General features: G+C 44.5%; 1 protein-coding gene across 1 annotated transcript; it reads right to left on the bottom strand.

Moving 5' to 3' along the window:
* Positions 1-199: 199 nt before the first annotated feature.
* On the bottom strand, positions 200-21,270 carry LOC308584970 (cytochrome P450 2J6-like). The gene is made up of 9 exons (XM_081190381.1): positions 20,627-21,270; positions 11,761-11,923; positions 9,949-10,098; positions 8,612-8,772; positions 7,909-8,082; positions 6,214-6,355; positions 2,964-3,151; positions 2,388-2,529; positions 200-537 (listed from the first exon to the last, which is right to left on the bottom strand). The coding sequence occupies exons 1-9, from the start codon at positions 20,795-20,797 to the stop codon at positions 338-340; spliced, it is 1,491 nt and encodes a 496-aa protein (XP_081046507.1). The 5' UTR covers positions 20,798-21,270; the 3' UTR covers positions 200-337.
* Positions 21,271-21,618: the final 348 nt, after the last annotated feature.

Here is a 21,618-nt window from a genome sequence, read left to right as displayed (position 1 = left end):
TGACCCTTTAAATGAGTTTGGGGGGTTATTGGGGTTTATTATTTTAAATAAAAATAATGCGGGAGGTTCCCTTCCACAGGGCACTGAGCCGAGGGGGCACAAAATTGAGAAGACACATCATTGAGAATATCTGTTTGGGGGTGCCAAATTTTGGCCTAGCTCAGAGTGCCATATTATCAAAGATTACCAACTCTGCCCCTGCAACAAATGAGGGTTATTTTAATTGGTCCAATGATAGTAGAACTGAGAAAGCCAAGGACTGAATGTCAGTCAAAGTGAAAAATAATAATAATGGAGAAATTTATGGCAATAAATAAATAAACCACGGTAATTATTTTTATATGCTTCCTGATGCACTGCAGCGGGGAATAGCACAGAGTTTGTGAGGGTGGGGATGCAATGTCAGCCCCAAAACAGGCTTTTTATTGAGTTCTTTCACTCCTTCTGGCAGCTGGAAGCGGAATGCCCTCAACAGGGTGGTTAGGAAGAGGAATATCTCCATCTTGGCCATCTGCTCTCCCACACAGGCTCGAGCCCCTGCAGAGGAAAGAAGGGGGAAGCAGTAAGTGAGACATAACCAACTCCATCTATTCTCCAGTTCATCTGGTTTGCTCAGCCAGTAGTTTTAGCCAGAACAACAGCAACAAAAAGCTGGAAAACAGCTACTCCCAAAGTATCTCCCTTTCATCCTCTGGGCTGACATCCTGAGGGTCCTGGCTTTGCTCCAGGAGATACTGGAAGCTGACCTTGAGTGGCTGCAGTTCCCAAAGGAAGACTATGCTTGAAAGCAGTGTGAGCATTTGGTCATGGTTGTATCACTATATGTAGTACTTTGGGAAAGCAGGTCTAACTACTGCCTGAAGGACATAAGAGAAGGAATAAATCAAAGTGCATTCCATCACACATTGCCTGTGTGTGATCTCAGAGCTGACACCTGGTGGCCAATAGTGGCAGCTACCAAGTCCAACCGTGATGGAGGTAACAGAAGCTACAACAAAAAGAAGAAATGAAGAGATGGAAAGAGAGAAAGAGGCTGGAGCAGCTGTTTGTTCTGGGCTCAGCTCCTGCAGTAGCCATGCAGAGAAAAATATTCTGTACATGGAAGTGCATGCAATTTACAGCAGAGCTACGGTTTCTAACTGATCCATTCTTTTTTCTATATTGTTTTGCCAATAAATAAAAAAACCCACAAAAAAAACAAGCACAGGAACCAAATGCCCCAATTCTTACTGCAGCTGTGTGGCTGGTGGAGCTGAGGATTTAACCCCTTTACTTCTAAACCATTTCCCCAAACTGAATTTCTCTTCAAGAGATGACAGTTGCTCCATGGGAGGGATAGTCAATGTGGTTCCGTCTGGTTCTTGAACTATCGAGCTCTAGGCAGCATAGCCAAGAGTCATGGATGATGGGCACTGTAGTCCAACATCCGGAGGGCTATCCCTGCTCTAAGGCATAAAAAGTGTTTTGAAGGAGAATTCACATTGGAAAAGTGACATGGAAGAAAAGTGTTAAATCCCCACACTCTCAGCACTGTGACCCCAGCCTGATTTTTAAACCACATGTGATCCTTCCATGGCCCTCTCACTGTTTAATCAAACAACAACAACAACAAGATTCAATTTATATACCACCTTTTATCCTAAGATCCCAAACTGGTGTATAACATTAAGAACATAATTTATGCAGCATAATAAAAACCGCAACACACAACAAAATAATATACAGCAAAATGATAAAATAATCATAACATCAGTTCCCCTCATCCACATTTAACAGGCCATACATTATAGCAGCCAAAGGCCTGGGTAAAGAGGAATGTTTTTGTCTGGTGCCTATCCCACTCTGTGTGTGTTTGTCTAAATTTAATTATTTTTATTAATAATAATAATATTTATACACTGCACATCTGGCTGGGTTTCCCCAGCCACTCTGGGCAGCTCTCAACAGAACACTAAAAACAAAATAAAACATAAAACATTAAAAACTTCCCAATACATAGCTGCCTTCAGATGTCTGCTAAGTCAGATAGTGGTTTTTTTCATTGACATCCGATGGGAGGGCGTTCCACAGGGCGGGCGCCACTACCGAGAAGGCCCTCTGCCTGGTTCCCTATAACCTCACTTCTCACAGTGAGGGAACCGCCAGAAGGCCCTTGGCACTGGATCTCAGTGTCTGGGCTAAATGATAGGGGTGGAGATGCTCCTGCAGGTACACTGGCCCTCTAGTAGTCTTTAGCTAAAAACAGTGAAAAGTGGGAGCAGATTCATTACCCACAAAGCAACTAGTTAGAATGGTGCCTGCACATTTTTATTTGTTCACACACATTTGACCATCAGTTTCTTTGAAGCAAGCTACTAAATATAACTGTAAATTATTTCTGTGCATACCTGCTCCAAATGGGAGATATTCTTCTCTAGACCTGAAATTTCCATCCTTGTCCAAAAAGTGGTGTGGGTTGAACTCTTCAGGTGTTTCCCATCGTGTGGGATCAACAAGAACAGAATTCAGATCTGGAACAACAAATGTCCCCTGAAAAGAAGAAACAGTTGGCTCAGAATGCATCCGGACCAGCACACTTCAGAATGGCTTTGAAAAACTAGGAGCTGGCAGGCTGGCACACGCAGTAGATTTATGGGAAGACTGTATCATCATTGTCCCCAGGCAACACAGTGATATTAACCAGGACTCAGTTGAAAAAGATAATTAAACTGGATTCTAAAGTCATCATATAGTGAAGGGAAGTTATTAATCTTGATAAAGTTTGTTATGTCTTAAGCATCTGGGCTTCATCCCACATTGCTTACACAATCAGTCTCTGGCTTATAAATATCGTAACAGTTTATTAACCTTCAGGGTTCCCCCCCCCCCTAGTTTCTCAGACTCTGCATTACACATGTGGATGCTTAATTCAAAGTGTCACCATCAGATGCTCTTTTCTCTCAAAATATACAGATGTTTCCTACCTTTGGAATGTGAAAACCACGCATCTTCATATCCTTTGCACTTCGTCTGGGAATCCCAACTAATAAGGGATATTTTGCACGCAAAATTTCATGCATCACCGCATTGGTGTAAGGCAGTTTCTTTCGATCTTCATAACATATGGGAAGGGAGGAACCAAAAACATCTTCCATCTCCTTGTAGACTTTATCTGCAGGAAAAAGTGGGAAATGAAGCTTTATTTTAAAATACCCTGGTTTAAATGTGAGAAACTTCTGACAATCAAGCTGTGTAGGGTGGGATGAAAAGACCCTGATATATTAAGTGAAGCTCATTGATATATGCTGGCAGCATCCTGAAAATAAGAAGTTAACAATTAAGTAAATGCAGTTGCATGTGGAAAAGGTCTATTGCTCTGTGGTAGAACATCTGCTTTGAATGCAGAAGGTGCCAGCTTCAATTCCCAGTATCTCCAGTCAGGGATGGGAGCATGGGCATAGCCAAGGGGGGCCAGGGAGGGGGGCCAGGTAGGGGCAGATGTCCCCCTATAGCAATAAAAATAAATAAATAGCTAATTGAGGTTCTGCCCCCTCCTAACAAAAGGCCTGCCCCCACTAACAAAAATCCTGGCTACGTCAATGGCTGGGAGTGTTCCTTCTCTGAAACCCTGGAGAGCTGCTGTCAGTCAGGATTGCAGCCAGGGCACGGAAACAAAAGGGGCTAGTTGGCACAATTATATGGCTGCCCATTCCCCCCTGTCTTCTTCCTGGCCAGGAGTAGGGCAAAGTGGTTGCTTGGCCACTGTGGCGACCAACACCGTGCCCTGCTCAGCCATGCCCCAAGGCCTTCTGCTGCAGCGAATGCTTCTGTGGTGAAATCTGCAAAGCAAGCACAAATGCATTGCAGAGGAGGAGAGCTGGCGATGATGCTCCTGAGTCGGATTGAGGGCCAACCAACCCTCCTGCAGCTGCCATCTTGGGACGCCATGTAAAGAACACCAAGGAGGTGGCAGAAGCAGCAGGGGTGAAGCAGCTTGCAACAGCAGCAGCAAAATGGCATTTGGCCACAACTAGAGCCCCACAGAGTCCTCTGGGGCCTCTCCTCACTTTTTTTACCTCAGGAATGTAACCAGCAGCAGCCTGGTCACTCTGGCCTGCCTTTTCCTCTCAGTGCCTCAGAGAGACAGGGCAGGAAAGGGGAAAAGGATGGCTAACAGCAGGACTGAGGCCTATCCTTATCAGCTATCCCTCCTTTTTCCATGTAAAAAGGTAAAATGGCAGTGGTGAGAGCTCTGTGCTTTCCCCATCCTGATCATAGAACTCCCCTCCTTTTCCCTTATGAGGCTCAAGAATGTAAAAAGCGCAGAGTGGCAGCTGTGAGCCTCCAATGAAGCGGGGGGGGGGGGGATACTGACAAAATTACGTTGTTGATGACAGTAGCTTACATTAGAACACAGACCAAGACTTCTTTGGCTCAGGACCCCAGCACATTGGGGGCTGCCTTTCTCCATAAAACCTACTCATGCTCTAAGTTTGCCACCTGAAGCCCTTCTCTGTGTATTTCCTCTGAGAGATGTTCATTATCCAAGTGGTGACGCATTTTAGCACCTTTTTGAGCATTCTGCATAGAAGCAATAACATTATCCCAGCAGACTAATCTAGTACAGTTGACAAGTCAGCACAGAATCTCTGTTCCCATATATTCTAATAGGTAGTATTAATCTGCAGACAGCTAAATATACATATTATACACCCACATAGCTTACTTGACACACAACAAGCAACATTTTTGCCAAATCCATCTGGCTCACCTTTTCCCACTCAGGCTTCCCAAATTGATTCATTCAGTGGAAATTGGTATGACAGGTGAAGTATGGACTGGTTCAGTCAGTGATGGGTTATAAAATAAATAAATAAATAAATAAATAAATACATACATAAATAAATAAATAAATAAATAGTAGACAGAAATACCGCCAAAGTGCTAGATGCCCAGGGGGAGACTGAACTTCTATCTATTTGATTTTAATGTACCAAGCTGTTGCGGTTGAGAATGCCTTTGATGATCGCTTCTAATGTACGGCCAAGTGTAGGAGAAACTACATTTGCATATCAGATATAGATCAAATATTTTCAGTTCAGTTCACTGAGTCTTTCCAAAACAGCCATAAAACCTTTCCTTGGAACATGTCCCACCTATTCAATTAAACTTCAAAGATAGGTAATAAAATAATAATAATAATAATAATAATAATAATAATAATAATAATAATAATAATAATATCTTTATTGTCATTGCCCCCTTCGGGGACAACGAAATTACTTGACTGCTCCATAAAAACACTAATTAAACAATACAGTATACTACAGCAAGGGAGATTAGATGACTTTCAAAGTCCGGGCTTCCCATTCAGGGCCGAGATCGCTCTGGAGAAGAAGCTGTTCTTAAGACGGCTCGTTCTTGTCTTCATCGTCCTGTATCTCCGTCCCGACGGCAAGAGCTCGAAGAGACAGTGACCAGGATGCGATGGATCTTTTACTATGTCCAGTGCCTTCCTATGGCACCTTGTGGCATAAATCTGCTCTAAGGTGGAGAGTGGGCAGCCAACAATGCTCTCTGCTGCCTTAACAACCCTGCACAACCCCATCCTGTCCTGGGTAGTACAGCTTCCGTACCACACACATAAGTCACAAGTGAGCACGCTCTCAATGGCACAGTGATAGAAGGCAAGCAGCAGTTTCTGCGGGAGATGGTTTTTCCTTAGTATTCTTAAAAAATACAGTCTCTGCTGCGCCTTCTTCACAAGCCCCCTTGTGTTGACACTCCAGGACAGATCCTCTTGTAATTCAATGCCCAAAAATCTGAACGTTGTTACCTTCTCCACACAGACCCCATCAATCAAAAGTGGCTGGACGTTGCTCTTCTGTCTCCTGAAGTCCACCACAAGCTCTTTTGTCTTCCTTGTATTTATGAGCAAATTGTTAGCTCTGCACCACTCTTGTCAGCCGCTCCACCTCATCTCTATAATCCGTTTCACCCTCCCTTTCAGGGATGAGCCCAATCACAGTTGGGCCTGAAGTGTTTTGTGTGGGTTTAAAAATACATATATATATACATTTTAGTTGATTGTCAGATATGAATGAATATTTGTCATCCACCCATTATGAAACCTTGGAAGAATCACAACCTACTACTAAAAAAGCAGATAAATCTAAGCTCTTCCCTACAGGGATCCAGGGAGGTGCTTGGTTCCATTGCAAAGTTCTCCCTCACCTTGAACATCTGGATAAGACACCATGAGGAGCAGTGCCCATTGCAGAGTAGCAGCAGTCGTCTCTGTCCCTGCGATAAAGAGGTCAAGAACACACTGTGCCAGGTTGTCTTCATCAAAGGTAGAGTTGGGGTCATCCTTGCTCTATTGACGATAATGGAAAAAGTGAAATGTTGGAATTATTTACAGGCCACACAAAATCTATCTGACCTTGCAACACCTAATAATATGTTTTGCAGATGAGTGTACTGGGAGATATCTGTACAGAGTCATGGATTGGAGTAGTAATCTAAAACAGCATTACAGTGTAAAGGGTACAAGAAATGATCTTTTCTTCTGAAGACATGTACCATAAGAGGTAATAAAAAGAAAACACAGAATTACAAGGTGAACTGGGGTGATCTGGGAAAAGTTTCCAAATCAAATCACCCCACTAACAATGTTTCTCAAAGCAGATCTGGGACTTCCTACACTTCTGAATAGCTCTGCAGCTCAGTTGTCCGAAAACCATTCATCAACCAGTTTTCTCCTACCCCCAAAATGGAATCAAACTGATTGGGGAAGCACCCACAGCATGAGAGGTGATGGGGTGAAGGGTGGGGATGGGGGGGATCTTTCATTTTGATAGGACTTGCTTTTAAGTTCTTCCCCAAGAACATAATGTTACATGGCAGCATATAAATGATAGATAGATAGATGATAGATAGATAGATAGATAGATAGATAGATAGATCTGATATGAGTTTGTGGGGTGCGAGACATCCTAAATTCCTGGGTCCAATAAAAGTTAGAATTAATCACAATTTGGGGGTTAAACTGTGCTATGCATTGAACTCCTGCCTTGTGACAGTGGGTCATTAGGGGAACAAAGCCTGGTAAAGACTAAGTTGTGAACTGAAGAAAAAGTAGAGAGATCATTAGGAGAATCACTGCCAGAAATTCAAATGGGTAAAGCCCATCCCTAGGCCCTGGTTTTAGTTAGTAAGACAAAAGGCTTCTGGTAGTTTTTAGGACGGCAGTTTGCCTGATATGTGAGGGAGGAAAATCTTAGGACGGCAGTTTGCCTGATATGTGAGGGAGGGTAGTCAGCAAGCTATAGAGGGGGGCCAGAGTGATGTTTTGGAGCATCTTTGATTTCTGTTTGAATCCAGAACTGTATTTATGGGAGAAGCAAGGCCTTCTTAGGGTGTGAATGCTCTGAACCTCTCCAAGGCATTCTCAGGCTGTATATATGTGTAAACCATATATCATAAAGATACCACCGTTTCTACTGTGCCACATTTTCAAAGGATACACAGACCCTGGGTAAAGTCCCAGACCCCTGGACTCTCGCACTGCTGTGGAGATTGTGGTGGCATGTAACATATCTTTTTCCATTGTTGTAGGACAGAATCATGTGTGGAATAGCCACTAATCCTCAGAAGTATGGGAGCTGGGCTTCATAATCATGATCACATAGCACACAGAACCTTACATTTGTCCCTATTCAAATTCATTTTGTTAATTTGGGCCTAGTTTTTCAATCTGTTAAGGTCATTTTGAATTCTGATTCTGCCTTCAGAATTCATAGATGAGACCAGGAATGTGTGTCTAAATGGTGCAGCAAGATGGTTCCAGGTGTTGGACTTCTGCTAAATCCAACCGAGTTTGCTTCGTTTCATGCACTAAAGTGTCTTGAGCTATTATTGGATACTTACTTTCTCAATTTGAAGTAGATAGAAATCAATGAAATCCTGAGGCTCATCCTTTTGCTGCTTTCTATGCCTTTCTACCTCTTCCTTTGCAAATGAATGTACTAGCTCTATGGAAGAAAATGCCTTATTGTGAGGTCCTGGGAGATGTTTCATCAACCATGGGAAGAGTTCATACATCTGCAGGGAAGAAGAAAACAAAACCTGTCACTCTCATGATTTGGTCTAGCAATACATTTTAATCTCACATTTTCTCCAAGCGGTTCAGTGTGATATATCTCCCTCGCCCACTTTATTTTCAAAACAACCCTGAGAAGTAGGTACACTTGTGTGATAGTGAGCACAGATTAAAACAACCCATTGTCCTAAGCCAAACTCTCTAAAATGGGCTGGGGAAATTTTTTTCCTGCCTACCTAGGGCCACATTCCAAAATCTGATGAAGTCCAAGGCAAACATATCAATAGGTTAATCTTATTTAGTAGGCTTCTGCACCTGCTAACTTCTACCTCCCTTAATATTCACTACTATCCTTATTTAAGCGTGTTTTTCTAGTGTGTGAGTTGAGGTTATTAGTCCAGTGCTTAGCAAGTCTGCTTTGAATACCTTCATGACATACTACTCTAAGAGTAGTACCAGAATAGTTCTGTGAATACTTATGGTGGTGAAGGCCTCTCTGACACCCATCAGGGGAAAAAAAAATATACTCACACAATGAATTATGGAACCTCCATGTTTTAAGCAAAAATCAACACCTTCCATCATTTTTTGGAACTTTTCATCTTCGAGGGAAAATCGGTACCCAAAAGCCAAAACACATATTAAATTGGAAACTGCATTTGTGATGGGCAGTGATGGATCAAGTGGCTGTCCTGAAAATGAAGTTATTTACAGATATTGATGAGGCTTGCATTAATTCACACGTTTTCTTTTTCTTGAAATGCCCTTGCATGAACTCATTTTGTATGAAGCTTGTAAAATGCTAATTAACTCAGCTTGCTCTTGCATTTTGGAAATATATATATATTTTTGCAAAGAAACAGCTAGCCTCTTATCCAAAATGTGCTTGGGGTGCAATACTGTGCAAATTTATCTGGAAATAAGGTTAATTGAACTTACTTTTGAGTAAATGTGCATGGGACTCTGCTGGCAAGACTTGGAGGTGGTTGTTGCTGAGTCTTTGAAAGCCCTTTCTCACCACCATACCTGGAGCTTAATAGTACAGTGGTGCCCCGCAAGACAAATGCCTCGCAAGACGGAAAACTCGCTAGATGAAAGAGTTTTCCGTTTTGGAGGTGCTTCGCAAAACGAATTTCCTATGGGCTTGCTTCGCAAGACGACAATGTCTTGCGAGTTCCTGCTGGTTTTTCCCCCTTCCCCCCTTTTCCTAAGCCACTAAGCCGCTTATCAGCTGATCCGATCAGCAGATAAGCCGCTAAAAGCCGCTAATAGCGCTAATAGCGCTAATCCGCTAATCCGTCAATGGGCTTGCTTCGACGAAAAAACCGCTAGACGAAGAGAATCACAGAACGGATTCTTTTCGTCCTGCGAGGCACCACTGTAGCTGCTCAGTTTCCTCCTTCCCTTTAACCTTCTTCAGCTGATTCTCCCACATTTTGTTCCCCTCCCCACTAGTGATAGCACACACCAGTTCTGCTTAGACTTAAGTTTTCCTCCTAGAAACATCACCTCAACTTCCCATCTATTGTTCTCTCCCTTCCAGCTGATAGCAGCTACTGAAAGAAAAAGGGAAGCTACCAACCCCCCAATAATTCCACTGAATGTTCCACTGAATTCCACTGAATGTTAATGTTAATTAGCACTTCAATAAAACAATTCAGAGCTGACGAGCTGAGTTGTAGAATTAATGGATGTTTGAAAATTTTGTCATTTGGTTTACTATTTTTTGTCTGCTGCAAAAAAATTCTGCACTGCTAAATATTGCTGATCACCTTGCAAACATTCATAAACATGCAGAGCTTGGTATCAAGCTTGATTCTTACAAAATCCATCACCATCATCCAGTGTCATTATCCAGCATCACATACCCTTTGCCTGCGCAAAGATCTTCACAAGCTCAGTGGCCTCCTCTTCTATTTGGTGCTCCATACCTTTCTTCCCCAGCCCCAGCTTCCGCATAGTAATCACACCGAAACGTCTGTGCTGCTTCCAGATGTGACCATTTGAAAATACCATGCCTAAGACAATCAAGAATCAATGAGAAAATATTACTTACAGTGTTACAAAGAAGTGTTTTATCTGGCATTGCTCTCTCATGTCCCCCTAACCCCTGCCTAGCAGGAACTGGAGGGCTGCTCACTGACAGGGCAGAGCAGAACTCTGAGCCTCCTGTTTGTACGGACAAGGACTGCTACATATGTAATTGACATCTGACCTACCCCTGATGTACGCTCATTGGGGACAGGTCCAGCAACACTAAGGTGAGGCCAGCAACTAAACATGCTTTATGTGGGCTGGGACTGCAACAAGATGCCCGGGGTATTAATAATAAATGCATTATTATTATTATTATTATTATTATTATTATTATTATTATTATTACTGCTGAGGTGCAGCCTTACAGCTGTCCAGATGCAGCACTCAGTGGGTGGGGAACCCATCTTGACAAGAAAGCTCTACCAGTTGCTTAAAGGCTTCTCTGAAGCAATTTGTATAGTCTACATGTATTTTATGTATTAATCTATTTTTAATCTTTTGCTGGAAGCCGCCCAGATGGGCGGGGTAGAATTATTATTATTATTATTATTATTATTATTATTATTAACATGCCCCTGCATCTGCACCTTGGTTCTCTTGGCCTGCCATCCAAGACCCTGGGCCTACTAACTCCAGTTTGCTTGGGCCACTGCCTTCACTTGTTCATGGACATCACAGAATCATAGAGTTGTAGAGTTGGAAGGGATCCTGAGGATCGTCTAGCCCAACCCCTTGCAATGCAGGAATATGCAGCTGTCCCATGCAGGATCGAACCTGGAACCTTGGCAATTTTCTAGGGGGAAAAAAACACTGGCTGTATCCAGTTTCTCAGAGCAGACCCATTAAAATTAATAGACCCAAGTTCATCACACCCATTTATTTCAGTGGGTCTGCTCTGAGTATGCCTAATATTGACTACAACCTTATATGTTCCAGAGAGAGAGAGAGAGAGAGAGAGAGAGAGAGCCCTCAGTGGGATGACCTGTGCACATCTTGTGCCTCTGTTCTAAATTAGCAGCCCATGTCATGGCCACTGAAGGCAACAGGTGTTTCTCCATCAACATGTTTTCAAGCTGGACTTGAGCTATCATCCATAGATTCTATCCAAAAGTACCAGGAGCCACATGTTTTAGGCGCACATGGATGTCACTCAGCTCAAGACTCCTAGCTGCACCTTTTGGCTGACATTTTGGGGCAACTTGGCCCAAACGTCATCAGTTTTCTTTGATGGCTTGCCAAGTTGGCCAACAGGCAGATCAACACTGTTCAGGATGTATGCAGATTTTGCTGCAGGGCTTGCCAGGTTCAAGAACTCAGTGTTCCATAGGCATTTCCCAAAGGATAACTTAAGTTACAAGTCCCACACTACCTTCGTTTATCCTCCTTACAACCACCTACTCTGGATTCTTTTAGATTTCCCCCCAGATTCGTGTACATTCAATTACTCTGCTCCTTATCAGTCACTTCATCCTTCCAAGCAAGCAAAACTTCCTCTTTGAGCACCTCCTGATAATCTATGTCTTCCACATTTGCATAACTTTTGTAGACTTCTGGCTTTTATGTAACAGACTATATAAACTAAGGATGATGTGGTAATCTCAGTGCCTAAAGACATTGCTGACAAATGTGGTACAAAAACTTACCCTTCTTTTTAAGTGCAGTTTTCAGGAATGGGGTTACTGGTCGGTCGCACAGGTCATCAAAATGGTTTGTAAGGCCTTCTTTCACTGTTTGGTATCCAGATAGTACTACTGCTGGTACATATGCTCCCCATATACAGTACACATTTCCATATTGCTTTGCTATCTGCCATTTGGATCAAAAGAGAAATATCGCATTCAAACCAAGCAGATCAATTCAAGTTAATGCATTGACTACAGCCTTCCTCACCGCTCCAGCTTCTGGCTGTGTGCAGCTTTCCTCTAGTTTTCTCTTCCTGTCAGATTCCTATTGCTTGCCTTATCACCTTCCCTTCGTTCTTCTGGGTCATTCCATCTTCCAAACACCCATTTGAAGCAAACACCCCCTTCCTGTCCCTGACTGCCTTGCTCTTGCATAGAATTAGAACAGTACAGGCGTGGGGATACTGACAAGGTTCTTCACAACCAGAAAAACAATGCATTAAGTGACAAACAGTCCATTAGTGAAATTGGGAGTTTAGCTAGGAGATGGTTAATGGGACCAGAATGATCGCAAATGTTCCTTGATAGACAGAGCTGCCCCACACACCCTTTGTTTGGGAAACTACCGTATTTACTCGAATCTAATGCTCACCCTTTTTGGTCAAATTACCACTGCAAAAAATAAGGTGCACCTTAGATTCGATGGTGCATTAGGCTTGAGTAAATACAGTAAGTTAACAGTTTAAGAAAGCTATGAGATTATTGGGGAAAATGTCCTGTCCTGATTACCATCCACTAGCCTGTGGAAAAGGGGTAAGATATTGGGAGTGTAGAATAGTAGACTGCATTTTCTAGGTCACCCCCATCCCCTACATTTAAAGCACATGAGTTCCTCCAAAGAATCCCAGGAACTCTCCACATAGCTCTTGTTATGAGAAATGATTTATTGTATTAATAAAGCTGCACACCATTGTGATATTTCAGAAAAACACATATCAATACTACTTCTCAATACTGATTCTATGTAATCTTCTTTGAAAATGTATCAAATGTATTGTTGTTTCAATATATAAGTTTCTCCTATAAGTATGTTTTGTTTCAGCCTATAAGTATATGTTTCTTCTATAAGCGTATCTTTCTGTATAAATGTAGTGTTACGTATTGTTAAGGTTATGAAAATGTTCCTGCTACTGTCAGTGTAAGTGCAACTGTATCGGTTGGTCTGTGCTAAAACACCACCACATTATCACTTACTGGGTCTACTATGCTATGGAAACTGTTCACAAAATCACACAAAACACAAAAATTATTCCACAATGGTTCATTCATGATCCTGCAATCCCATTCATACAAACGTTAACATGCTAGTGTAGAGTCAATGCCCAAAGCTAACACCTGTCTTCTTCCTGCGGGTGTCAACCACAGCTATAATTTCCAGCAGGGACAGTTATCGAACAGCATCGAGATGACTTGGGGGATGAGACAGGGATGCATTCTGGACCCCACATTGTTTTGTCTATTCTTAAATGACCTAGAAGAGAACTTAATGGACCCAGATAGACACCTTCCAAAAACAGGAATGAGAAGGACCCCCTTGTTGTTATATGCTGATGACGCGGCCATCATCTCACGTTCCAGACCAGGTTTGAATTATTTGCTGAGGAAATTTTCTGATTACTGTTCTGGAAATGGTTTATCCATTAATTATGACAAATCTAAAATTTTAGTTTTTGAAAGAAGCTTCTCCCGGTCTAAATGGGTGCTGGGTGGCTATAACCTTGAACAGATCAAATACTTCAGTTATCTAGGGCTCACATTCCATCATACAGGATCTTGGAAGCACCACTGGCAAACCTCCCTTCAAAAGGCGGAGATCACAAAGCTAGCCATACTCAGATTCTTTTTCACAAAGGGCGGCAAATATGTTCCAGCAGCCTTAAGGGTTTTCAACGCAAAACCCATTTCCCAACTCCTGTACACTGCAAATGTCTGGCATAATGGGGACCTGCCAAAGCTAGATGGCTTTCAGGCAAAATTTCTACAATCTCTGGTGCAGGTACCCAACTGTGTCCCCAACTCCATACTTCTGTTAGAAGCTGGCGAGTGCCCAATTTCAACTAAAGTGTGGTGGGTTGCCCTAAAACATTGGCTCAGGATTTCAGTGTTTGATCTAGGGAAGGGTTTGTACCAACACTTGACCAATGAGGAATTTGTCAGCAAATGGCAGAAAACCATGTCTAAAAAAGCCACCTCTATTGGTCTGTCACCCCCCCCAACTGTATTACCTGGGTTATGAAGGCGCCCAAAAGATGTTAAAGCAAAGATTATGGGATAATGCACACAGTGACTTGCGATCTCGATCACACGCAGTCTCTAGTCCGCTGGCAGTAGGAGTACAATATGGGTATGTCTTTAAGTTAACATCTTACATTAAAAACCTGACAGTACCAAACTATTGAAGGCTTTTCACCAAAGCCAGACTAAACGTCTTTCCTTCTGCAGTGTTGGATGGCAGGTTGAGAGGAGTTCCCTACCAGGACAAACTTTGCTCATGTGGTCAATACATCGATTCCATATAACATATTTTGTTGCATTGTGCAAAATATGAGCAAGCCAGGGTTGAACTGATACTACCCTTGCTGGTACCTTTTCCGGGAAAATCAGAGGCTCACTATGTCAGGTTCCTTTTGGAAGACTGGACAAATGCTAGAACATTAGCAGTGGCAAAGTTTTTATCAGTGGTTGCAAAAACAAATGATCCCTATATTCTGAACAAAATGCTTGTTTAACCTGGAGGTAGGCTGTATGAATTGTGTATTGCTTTGTAATGATTTGTTTGGTCTCTGGACCATAATAAAGATTGATGATGATAATTTCCAGCACCCTCAAAAGTTCCCAGGATTCTTTGGGAGGAAGGATTATTTAGTGTAGATGTGACTAAAGGCAAAGGAAGAGAGCAGACATTGCACTCTGTAAGCTAACAACATTTAGATGGAAATCTGGCATGGGATCAGTGGATTTGACTATTTTCACCTATATATTACAAAATGACATAAGTCTCTGACGTAAAGAAACTGGATCCTGATAAGCAGTATATCCCTGGGAATCCTCATTGTTGGGAGAAGTGGAGTGAGCATAACACAGTAGCAGAGAAAGGTGGGGGCGGTGCCGTCCTAGGGGGGTGACATCGCCACGGGCGGCACCACCCGGGACACTCCCGCCACCGGTGCAACCCCCTGGGATGCACGCCGGCATCGGTGCACCCCTGTGGGCAGCTAGCCCCGCCTCCGTGAGCACTCCGGGTCCCAGAGCAGCTAGCTCTGCCTCTGGCATAACACAGCCCCAGACATGTTTCCTTGGGCATGTTTAGCCATCTTGTGGATTGTGAAATGGATCTTTTGCTTTCAACATCTCCATCTTACAATTAGAATGCAGTTGTGCATGGAATTGTGTTTCATAAGTAAATGGCCACAACATTTGGTAAGCCGTATTGTTTTCAATATAGTTTCTTCCTTAATGAGAATCCAGGTTTACAGTAGCAGCAGCAGCAGCAGCAGCAGCAGCAGCAGCAGCAGCAACAACAACAACAACAACAACAGTGTATTATTCATATGCCACCTATCTGACTGAGTCACTACAGCCACTCTAGGCGGCTCCCAACAAAGTACAGTGGTGCCCCGCAAGACGAACGCCTCGCAAGACGGAAAACCCGCTAGACGAAAGGGTTTTCCGTTTTGGAGGCGCTTCGCAAAACGAATTTCCCTATGGGCTTCCTTCGCAAGACGAAAGCCCATAGGGAAATCTCCGGGACAGCGGGGAAGCGCAGCGCTTCTTCCCCACTGTCCTCGGACCTCCTCCGAAGGCTGGCGGTGGGGCGGAAAGCCCTTCTCCCCGCGCCAGCCTTCGGAAGGCTCCTCCGAAGGCTGGCGGTGGGGAGAAAAGCCCTTCTCCCCGCGCCAGCCTTCGGAAGGCTCCTCCGAAGGCTGGCGGTGGGGCGGAAAGCCCTTCTCCCCGCGCCAGCCTTCGGAAGGCTGCTCCGAAGGCTGGCGGGGAGGAGATTTCACCCCACCCATACCCAAGAATCTCCTGACCATCTCCTGATGGTCTCTGCTGACTCTCCACAGAGAGTAGGAGGCATGTCCTGCCTATATACTTATTCTGCCCAGCAACATATCTGTGTGTGTGAGAGAGAGTCAGTCAGTCAGTGTATCGGAGAGAGTGAGAGTGTTGGAGATCCTAGAGATAAGATTGCTGCTAAGAGCAGCTGCAGACTCTCAGTGTAGCATTGATTTATGCTTAGAATATTCAGCTCTGTATATAGTTTTGTATCATAGTTGTAGTTACAGAATAAAAGGAAGATATTCTACAGAGCTGCTCTCCGAGTGGTTTATACTCTGCAAGACTCTGCAAAACACTGCTGCACAACGACTGTATTATTGAGATAGTGAGTCCACAGCACTGTGACCTGTTCCTGTGAGAAAGGAGGTCTCTGGCGGTGCTACCCAGCTCGCCTAGCCCAGTCGGGGTTGAGGTGCAAGAGTCCAGTTGGTGCACTGGCTCTAGGGCGATGCTGACAGGCGGTGGGGCGGAAAGCCAGCCTTCGGATGGCTGTCCTGAAGACTTGCGGTGGGAGGAGGGTTTTCCTTCCCACCGCCAACATTCAGAATGCTGTTCTGAATGTTGGCGGTGGGGAGGAAAAACCCTCCTCCCACCGCAAGCCCCGGGAACAGAGGAGAAGCGCTGCGCCCCTTCCCCTCTGTTCCCGTACCTGTCCTGAAGGCTTGCGGTGGGGAGAAAACTCTTTCCGCACTGCCAGCCTGGCAAGCGGTTTCCATAGGAACGCATTAATTGATTTTCAATGCATTCCTATGGGAAACCGTGCTTCGCAAGACGAAAAACTCGCAAGAAGAAAAAACTTGCGGAACGAATTAATTTCGTCTTGCGAGGCACCACTGTATTAAAAATATAACAAAACATCAGCCATTAAAAACTTCACTGAACAGAGCTGCCTTCAGATGTCTTCTAAAAGTCAAATAGTTGTTTATTTGTCTGACATCTGACAGGAAGGTGTTCCACAGGGTGGGTGCCACTACTGAGAAGGTCCTCTGAGACAACTTTTTGAGTAATCTGTTAGATTACATGGGAAATGCCAAATCAGCAACCAAATGCCAAATCAGCACTACCAGACGTTATGGGGGACAGGTCATTAACTGTTCATTAATTGGGAATATTGCAAGTTAGATCTCCATTGGATATTTCGTTTTCAACATCATTTTGCAGTTGAAACCCTTGTGTGTGTGTGTGTGTACTAGTAGAGGTGTGCACTGACCACAAAACTGTTCGGATCCTGGTTTGGCACTTCAGAAAACTGTCCACTTCAGTCCAGACCCATGCAGAGGAAGGGAGGCAGCTGGGTATATTTGCCCTGAGCCTCAGAGGGCTAAACTGGCTGGGGAACCCGCCAGGGACCAACTGCTTTTTTGGTTTGCATTTATAACTTTGTTCCAGATAGGGGTGCAGCTGGGCTGCCAGTCAAAGTTGATGAAAGGCACTCTGTGCCACTGAGGCCACCTGAGCCTCAAGTGACAGCAAAGGACCCAGAAGTAGCCCTAAGCCTGTTCCTTCAGAGGGAGCGATTGTGTCAATGGCCTGAGCCACTTGGATGTTCCAGAGGCTGACCAGGGCTTTGTCAGGAGCGCCAGTCAAACAAGACAGAAATTCCCCCAAAGCTGTCTAGAAACCCATTGGATGCATCAGCCCCCTGCCTTCACACAATGGAAAAGGTGCTGAAAGCCTAAATCTCAGCAGGAGGTGATCTGACTATGACAAGGGGCTGATTTCAATATTTCCCACTTTCAGATCACCCCCTTCCTGCCCAGTTGAGAAAACAAGGTCCAGAGTATAACCTGCCACGTGTGTTGGGCTGGTAACATGCTGGGACAACCCTCTCTTCCCAGGCACATCCCACAAAACCACCAAATTAAAAAACATATAAGTTAAGAACAGTTAAATACAGTTAAATCATTTTAGACAATTGGAGCCATACCAGCAAAACCAAAACCAGCTAAACAATGCCCCAACTCAAAGATTTTAATTTTTTTTTATCTTTTAATTTTTGTATGTTTTAAAGCAGGGTTGTGAATGATTCTTCATTTTTCTGTTTTATATTTTTGTAAACTGCTTTGAGGTTTTTTTTCTTACAGTCATTTAGTTTCATAAAATGTATACACAGCTTGATCGTCAAAAACCCTCAAAGCAGTTGGCAAAAAGTAACCATATGCAGAAGAACCTGTTCCATCAATGTGACACATATTGCTTGAGATTTTCCCCAAGAAGCAGGATGCTTGCTAGAAGGTGCCAAATTAAATTACAAGTGGGACATTAGTACAATAGGAGACAATAGGAGACACCATGTGATGGAATTGCAAAGAGCCTTGAATGAATGAATGAATATTTATTTTTGTGAGCCATCGGCCATAGCAATAAAACAACAATACAATATGGAAAGGATAGTGTCAGGGGACTGCCATCGGAACAGGGGAGGGAGGCAGGGGGGCCGTTGGGATACAGGGAGCCCCCGAAAATCCTGAGGAGCAGTTCCTCTTCCAGCGGTGGGAAAAGCCACACCTCCAGTGGAGAAGAGAGGGAAGGGGCCAGCCAAGCGAGGGAATGGCTTGAGGATGCTGCTGAGAACCCCAGCACCTCACCTAGGCAGGCTGGCCAGGAGGGACGCATGCCACTTCCATTGCCCACCTTGTGCAGAGGGGTGAAACGCAAGGAGGGGAGGTGGAGGCTTGGGGTGCCGAAGTTCTTATGTTGGGGGAGAAGCCGGAAGGGGCCTCTCCCGGATTCTGCAAGTGACTAAGACGGACATGAACTTTGTGTATCTGTACTGTAAATAGTTTGCACGGTAAAACCTGCAAAAGACAGGTCGGAGTCCTGCCTGGTTACTCATGAGCAACCACCACACAGCATCCGACAGATAGAAATAAAAAGTAATTATATAAAACAGTGTTTCCCAACCTTTTTTGGGCAAAGGCACACTTGTTTGATGAAAAAAATCTCGAGGCACACCACCATTACAGCCCCGTGACGTCAGCGCGCAGCGTCACGCCGGGAGGGACGCACGAAAGTGTAAGTTTCAATTTTTCCCCTCCCCCTTGCCGGGGAACCTCCAAGCTTTGGGGGTGGGGGTGGGGAGGCAGCAAAGCGAGGCAGGAAGGAGAGCGCGGCTTGGCTGGGTGAGCTTTGGCAGGGGCAGGGAATGAGAGCCGCGAGGCGGGCGCTGCGGACGGAGGTGCTGCCTGCCGAGCTCGCAGGCAGCCAGGCAGGCAGACGGTGAGAGCCCCGCGCTGGGCGGCCTCTCCTCGCCGCCGCCGCCCCGCCTCTCGCCGCCCGACTCGCCCGCCTCCCTCCAGGCAACATCTCGCGGCACACCAGGCAACATCTCGCGGCACACTAGTGTGCCGCGGAACACTGGTTGGGAAACACTGATATAAAATACATTTTAGGGTTTTGAATCAATAATCAAATAGTGGATCTTATTCTGATTGCCCCAGCTAAAAACCTTGCAACCTTTGCTGTCACCTGCTCATCTTGATCTGCCAAAAGAAAGGACACTGTGGCAGTGGTTGGGTGACCCGGAATGGACAATAAAAGAGGGGTGATAATCTCATTCCTCAAGTATTTATAAAGAGTGCAAGCCAGAAGGGCATGCGAGAGCCTTGAAGGTAATCTACTCCAGGCATGTCCAACTCCCAAGAGACTACTCCCAGTATAAAAAAAAACTGGCAGTGATCTACCCATTGTTATTGGAGGGAGGAGGAGCATGTATGGGGTGGGTGGGTGGAAGGTGGTGGCTAACTGGAAGCAGGGGGTGGGCTGGGGGTAGAATTGCCCAAAGTCGTTGAACTATTTTTAGGGAGAATTGCCAAAAGCTGATGAACTTTCTTTTAGGGGAGAGTTGCCAGAGTTGTTGAGATTTTTTTAGGGGGAGTTGCAAGAGTTGCTTTTTTTAGGGGGCTACATCATGATGCATAATGAAACACTAAGACAGGAGGCATTCCTTGGGATTTCAGCCAGAGGCGGAGGAAAATACTGACAGGGGCGGGGGATGCAGATCGACCGTGATTGATAAGGAACTACCCGACGATCTGCCTATTAATTGCTGTCGACCGGTTTTATGTGTCTGATCTGCTCTAACATTTGCTCAGCACAGGATCTGCAATGCAGGCTACAACTACTACCAGGGCTTCCCACACACCAGTTCACAGCAGCTGAGCTCTGACACCTCTAAGGTGGGCACCTTTGCCATTCTAAAAGAACACAGGAGAAGCTCATGGAGTTCTCCTCTTTTTCTAGAAAAATAGTACTGACTACTACAGTATCCCTAGCATAAGACCATAAAGCTCGCTACCTCCTAAGGAAGTCAGTTCTGTTACTCAACAGCTCTTACAATTCTGAAGTTTCTCTTAAGCCTTTTGTCACAATCTACTTTCTTGCCATTTCTATTCATCCGTTCTAGTCCTTCCCTCTTGAGCAACAGAGAACAAGTCTGCTCCATCTTCTGGATAATAGCCATTCAGTTATTTGAAGACTTTTGTCATGTCACACCCTTAATCTTCTCTTCTCCAGGCTAAACTTTCCCAATTCTTTCAACCACCCCTCAAAGGATTTGGTTTTGAAATTACTTTTGGTGGAGAAGTCAACAAGAAGGAGAGAATATTGGGTAGAATCGTTAGCAAGCCAAAATCCCTGGACTGATTAATGTAGACACAAGGTTTTTCCAACAAAACACTTTTATCCCCAGTTACCTGAGGAAGAAAATAATTTGCAGTTCTTCTTGCTAAGCTTCTTACCCGGCTGATTAATTATTAGGAAAAGGTACCTGAATGAGCGTTTCTTGAGTAGCTATGATCCCGATCCGCCAGAGACCACCAATGATAGGAAGTGAAAGAGGACCAGGAGGGTAGTGTCTTCGTGACCAGACCTGTTTCAGGAAGTGCAGAATCAGAAGACTCACGGACAGGACAATAAAAAGTTCCCAGATCCCTGCCATTTCTTTGCTTCTTCTTTCTGTCTTTGTATCCTCCTTGTACAGCTGTCAGTTAACTGTGATTTCTCCTGTGGTTTGTTGCTTCTTTTTGAGACGGCTGCCAAATGCGGCTGTTTCTCCATCAACAGCATGTTATATACTCCCCAGCCAAAGATGCAAGTGACAAGATTTCATTGCAGCATCTTCAATTAGTGATAGTTTGCTATCAAGATAGTTAAGCCTGATAACATTTTAACCAATACAGTAGTTGAAAAGCCTGTTTGGTCAAAGTAATCCTGCACACCAGTTACCCAGCAGGCATAAATATGCCAAGCCAATGCCCTACCCTTACCCCGCCCAGAACTACAAGGAGGGGGGAGCAGCTTCCATACCAACGCTGCCAGTGCCTTCTTGTAGCAATGACACCCTCATTTGCACTCAGACATGGAGAGAACCAGTGCACTGGCATCAAGGCTCCCCTGTCTGGAATATCTCCCTGTCCCACCCCATACACAATAGTTCCACAGCACCTCCCATTCCAGGAACTCCTCACCACCACAGTTTGGGGCTTTCCCAACACCGCTTCTGAGACAAACCTCACCCTAGATTGGGATCCTCTCGACTCTGCTTCATTTGCTCCAGGAACTCAAGGGCAGCCCAGCGGCTTTGTTGTTGCCTCTTCAACATTGAGTTAAAAAGAAGTAAAAACTCATGTCAGCTTTTACAGGTCTGAGTAGGCTTACATGTCTGGATAAGTTCGTGTTTTGACAAACAGGAAATTCATCTGAGACTTATATGCACATAGACTAACTGTCGTCAGTTTGTGGGGTTTAGTCTGCATAATG

The sequence above is a fragment of the Podarcis bocagei genome (assembly GCF_964188305.1).
Source record: "Podarcis bocagei genome assembly, chromosome: 4".
NCBI classification, from domain to species: Eukaryota; Metazoa; Chordata; class Lepidosauria; order Squamata; family Lacertidae; genus Podarcis; species Podarcis bocagei.
The sequence above is the reverse complement of the archived record's forward strand: the minus strand, read 5'-3'. Positions and strand labels throughout refer to the sequence as shown.